General features: G+C 45.1%; 1 protein-coding gene across 1 annotated transcript; it reads right to left on the reverse strand.

Annotated features, from left to right (window-relative positions):
- Positions 1-379: 379 nt before the first annotated feature.
- On the reverse strand, positions 380-3,852 carry col4a4 (collagen, type IV, alpha 4). Its single transcript, XM_046074296.1, has 2 exons — positions 3,574-3,852; positions 380-1,240 (listed from the first exon to the last, which is right to left on the reverse strand). The coding sequence occupies exons 1-2, from the start codon at positions 3,820-3,822 to the stop codon at positions 989-991; spliced, it is 501 nt and encodes a 166-aa protein (XP_045930252.1). The 5' UTR covers positions 3,823-3,852; the 3' UTR covers positions 380-988.
- Between the last annotated feature and the right edge of the window lie 1,373 nt (positions 3,853-5,225).

The following is a 5,225-nucleotide window of genomic DNA, read 5'->3' on the forward strand; positions in this document are numbered from 1 at the left end:
AATGATATTCATACAATGAATGCGACGCACCTGTCTGTGTGGGTTAAAGGGGATTCTAGTGAATTTTAAAAAGGTGGTGCGATTGCTTATAAAGTCGCTTTAAAAGATGTGAATTTTCGAGCTAAAAGTTTAGCACCCATAAACTAGATCAGTAGCTCGAGCAGTTAATGTTAACAGCTAATGAAGCTCTGTGCTGTGTTGATAATCTGCTGAGTTGAATTTAAGTGTGATGTGCACTTCCCGGGAACATTATCACAGATATCCGTCCAGAATAAATGTCCAAAAATCACAAAACACAGACGTTTTTAAGTATCGCAGAGATCCAGTGAGCGCTGTGTGTACGTGCATGGGTACACTGCTAACAGAAGATGCTATTAGATAATTCTGCATACTTTTAATGGATAATGGAAAATAAAGGCAGGAGAAGCCAGAGATGTGATGAGCTTTTACCGGTTCTTGCATTTTTATCAGTTGTCCTACTGGAGCTCAGCTAGTTTAAGCCAGATTAAGAGATTTTACTGACAAATTTCACACAGAGTTAATAAAAATCAAAACTCAGAGATCGACTTTAAATACAAGAACGTCACTCTGGGGAGGATTTAAATGACAGGAGGGCCACACCTCCCCATGAGCATACATGTTGATATTAAAATCTTGTTTTATGTGCTGATTTGAAAAGGAGGTGGTCAGCCTAAAATTAAAAACTAACATCAGACTTTCTCAGTTCAAAGATCCCTCTGCTAAAACACGGTCGACAGAATAACCCAGTGGGAGTGTTGGTGCTGCAGGAGTCAGTCCTGTTGATCTGAACAATCTGACTGATTGATTTACTGATTGATTGGCAGCTTTAACGTGACGGTCTCCCCTCACAGAGACGAACAAACGAGTCTCGTCCTGTCTGTCCTCTCAGACTCTGCAGGAGGAGGAGGTGACGCATGTCCTCACTCCCTCGTGCAGGAGGAGCTGGAGGAGGCGGTGCTCCTCCTCCTCACTCCCTCATGCAGACGTTGCACCTCCCGATGTTCTCCTTCTGCTGCCAGCCCTCGGTCAGCGTGGTGGAGGCGCCGTTGGAGCCGGTCGCCTCCACTCTGGCCAGCCAGAAACTGTAGATGTTGGCGAAGTAGTGGCAGGTTCCTCGAGGCCCCTGGCACTCCACGAAGGGCTGGGCCCTGAAGTCTTCAAGACAGCTGCCTGAGGACGTCAGAGACTGGCCACCGCCCTCATCACCTGCACCTGTATGCTGCAACCCACACAGGAAATGACATCATCATAATCAGGGGCGAGTTCTCAAAAAAAATCTCAAAACGTTTTGCATCCTTTTCTGATTAAATGACGTTTGCAACGTTGCGCGACGGGCTTCGAGGTATGTTTTTTTTCCCGTTTGGTGGGCGTGACAGAAGATTGTAAACAAAGCGGAGTTAAAAATCAGTGCGCTTGAGTACACAACGGCGTGTTCAAGGCACCACCGTGTCCGTTGAAATAAATGTTTTGGCGGCACTAAACTCGGCGTTTATCCAGAGCGAAGTTTCAGCTGAGAGCAAGAGAGTTAGCAGCAGTAACAGTTAGAGTAATGGTAGTATTACTATGGTATTAGTACCAGTAATTTATTATTATCTGGTTTTTATTAGTAGCATTAACTTTTTATTTTTTTGGTTTTTAGTATCAGATTTTTGTATTAATAGCAGCAGCCTAATTTGTAGCTGTATTAGCAGTAGTGGTATCTGAAACTGAAGTTGGAAGTAGTGTCTGCATATGTATAGTATTAGTACCAATCAGTCCCTCCAGGATTTTGCAATGTCGCGATCGCAACTATCAACCCAAATTCAACAAATCCCTGTGAATTCAGCACGACTTGCAATTTTGGCCCATCTCTACAACCTTTCCGCAAATGTGACCTCTCATCTACGTTTCTCGCCAAACGTCAGCAAACTCACTTCCTTGTTCAGAAGACGCAGCAGACGTGTGCGACGCCAACGTCTCAAATTTACCTACAAAAACAACAGCAAAGGGGACCGTGAAGACTCAGGATCCAGATCTTCGTCACCAAAGCGGGGAAACTGTTCTGCAGAGCGTGCAGCGTCGTGGTCGAACATAAAGGAGATCGTCTCCTGACAAACGCTTTGAGAGAGAACGTCAGAAACACACGGAGGACGTCAGACGAGACGCTGAGGCTGCTGCGTCCCGCTCAGCTGCAGGACAGAATCAAGGTCAGCTGGTTTAAATACGCAGGGTCAGGCCCGCCGAGTCCTGGAGGGACTGTTTAATGTCACTTGCATATCTCTTGTATGTTAGCATCAACAGTTTGCTGGGCAGCACTAGCAGTAGTTGGAGTTTCAATAGTAGCAGTATTCTCATCTTAAGCACTACAAGTAGTCGTACTCGGACTGTATTTGTATTCTATGTCAATGTCAACTTTACTTATATAACACGCTTAAAACAACCAAGGTTGACCAAGGTGCTTTACAAGGTTAAAAAAATACAAAAAAAAAAAAAAATATATATATTATATAGATTATAATGCTTTTAGGTACTTCCAGGTGGAGCAGAGTGGTCGATCTCAACACTGTGTGAATGTGAAGAAGCTCTGCTGGGTAAGGCTGCGCCAATCCATGAAGAGAGTTTGTGGTCTCTCTTTTTCTTTCCCATCAGGAGCGGCAGCAGCAATTTGGACTCGCTGCAGGCGTTGAATGGATGACTGGTTTAAGTCCACACATAAAGAGTTACAACAGTTGAGACGGGAAGTTATGAAGGCGTGAATCACCCTCTCTACATCTTCAGGAGGGAGACAGGCCTCTACCTTGGCTATAGGTCTCAACTGGAAGAAGCACCATCTAACAGTGGAGGAAATCTGTTTATCAAATTTAAACACATTCATTCTAGTCTTCTGTAGTGTAGTGTAGCAGCAACAGGATTAGCAGCAGTATCATCAGGCCCATCAGTAGTAGTAGTAGTAGTACGACAGTGACGACACGTTCTCACTCCAGACCCGTCACATATTGACGCTTGGTCAAACCCCGATGGCGTCACTTTTTTACCCTTTTAGTGTCATTTTTAGACGTTAAGGCCTTTACTGTCAAGTTAGCAATGCTTAGCAACAACAAATATGCAATGTCCGGTTAGATTTTCAAAATAAAAACACTAGCGTTTTGAAACATTGCCATTTTACCACATTATCAAAGTCGTGAAACGTTTGGTTTCACGACAACTGCTTGGTTAAGGTTAGGAAAAGATCCTTGTTTGGGATAAAATAACTACGTACGTCAGTTAACACGTAACTAAAGTCACTTACGTCCATTTACTTAACTAAATAAAAATACTTAATGTTGACTTTTTTGACTCCTGGTTCAATGTCGGGGTTCTGGCCCTCAATCCACCCAAATCTTTACTCAGACTTTTCTGTTAACCATCATATACCTGCCTTTACCGTCACAAACTGACGCTACAGCGCCCCCCTCGATCACGCGTCCATATGTGACGAGTCGAAGAGGGAGAACTGGGTGGCAGTGACAGTATTAACAGTACTAGTATCAGTAGCACTATTAGCAGTATTACCTCAACCACTGCAGTACCCACCATGAGGAAGGAGTATCCGGTCCACAGGCTCTTCCAGTTGGGGGGGCAGCCTGGCTGACTGGAGGTCTGGCTGTGCAGTGTGACAGGTGAGGAGGGGGCTTCACACACCACACAGCGGCTGATGTGTTCTCTGATGGAGGGTCCGTCCACGGGCGTGCTGGGGACGGCTGCCGTCGTCGACAGCCAATAGGATTTATCGTTACGACTGGCGTAAGAGCAGGTTTCCGTGTTACAGGAGGAGAATGGCATTGTGGAAAAGACCCGCACACACGACCCCGCCTGACCTGGAAATATTATGAGTACAAATATTAATTAATAAATATATATATATATATATCTCAAATGTAACAGCTTGTTAAGGAACATGTTATTGTGTGTACGTGGTTCTCCAGGGGAACATTAATGCAGGAACACTTTGAGGAACTCCTGAACCTGGCTGACACATCCTCCATAGAGGAGGCAGAGCTGGTAGAATAGTTTATTCATGGCAGACAGACTGACTGTCTCTACGTAGAAAGTGTTAGACTCTTCACACACAGTATACAGGTGTGAACATTAACCTTGTTTGGACACTTAGTGAATCTCTGTAGATCCAGGAAGGATAAAAACTCAGAGACAGGATGTTTCCTTGAGATTTGTTGAGGTCGGAAGCCGGTACCTGTGTTTTTGCAGACCGGGGTGGAAGTTCACATTTATTATTTACAGCTATTAGGCAATAACATGGCTCAGCCAATGTGGGAAAGCTGCTGAAAGTTGATTCTGATGTTTGAACCTCAGATTCAGGAGGACTAATGTGGACCATCTGCCTTCTCTTGCAGGGACACTAATGTGGAGTTGCAGTCAAAGTGAGGAGAGTGTAGGTGTTGCATCTCTGTCCTCTGCTCTGCTGTGGTTCTGTTGGTTTCCTCAAACCGTGATCTTCAGTGAGCATGAAGCAGGATGAGAGCATAGACTGTACCGCTGTGACGTCACCCCTTGATTTCTGGACTACTGTTTTGAAGCCTCAAGTTTGGCATTTTGCCCGTCACCATGTTTTGCAACCAGGCGCTGGACGTGATGATATTTGGACGAGACTAGCCAGAGATTCTCACAAGTCAAGTCTCAAGTCTCTGAGCTAGAGTCCAAGTCAAGTCTCAAGAGTCTGAGCTAGAGCCTTAATCAAGTCACTGAGCTAGAGCCCAAGTCAAGTCTCAAGTCTATGAGCTAGAGCCCAAGTCAAGTCTATGAGCTAGAGCCCAAGTCAAGTCTATGAGCTAGAGCCCAAGTCAAGTCTGAGCTAGAGCCCAAGTCAAGTCTATGAGCTAGAGTCCAAGTCAAGTCTCAAGTCTATGAGCTAGAGCCCAAGTCAAGTCTCAAATCTATGAGCTAGAGCCCAAGTCAAGTCTATGCGCTAGAGTCCAAGTCAAGTCTATGAGCTAGAGTCCAAGTCAAGTCTATGAGCTAGAGCCCAAGTCAAGTCTATGAGCTAGAGTCCAAGTCAAGTCTCAAGTCACTGAGCTAGAGCCCAAGTCAAGTCTATGAGCTAGAGCCCAAGTCAAGTCTGAGCTAGAGTCCAAGTCAAGTCTCAAGTCTATGAGCTAGAGTCCAAGTCAAGTCTATGAGCTAGAGTCCAAGTCAAGTCTATGAGCTAGAGCCCAAGTCAAGTCACTGAG

This window comes from Micropterus dolomieu, linkage group LG17 (assembly GCF_021292245.1).
Source record: "Micropterus dolomieu isolate WLL.071019.BEF.003 ecotype Adirondacks linkage group LG17, ASM2129224v1, whole genome shotgun sequence".
NCBI lineage: Eukaryota > Metazoa > Chordata > Actinopteri > Centrarchiformes > Centrarchidae > Micropterus > Micropterus dolomieu.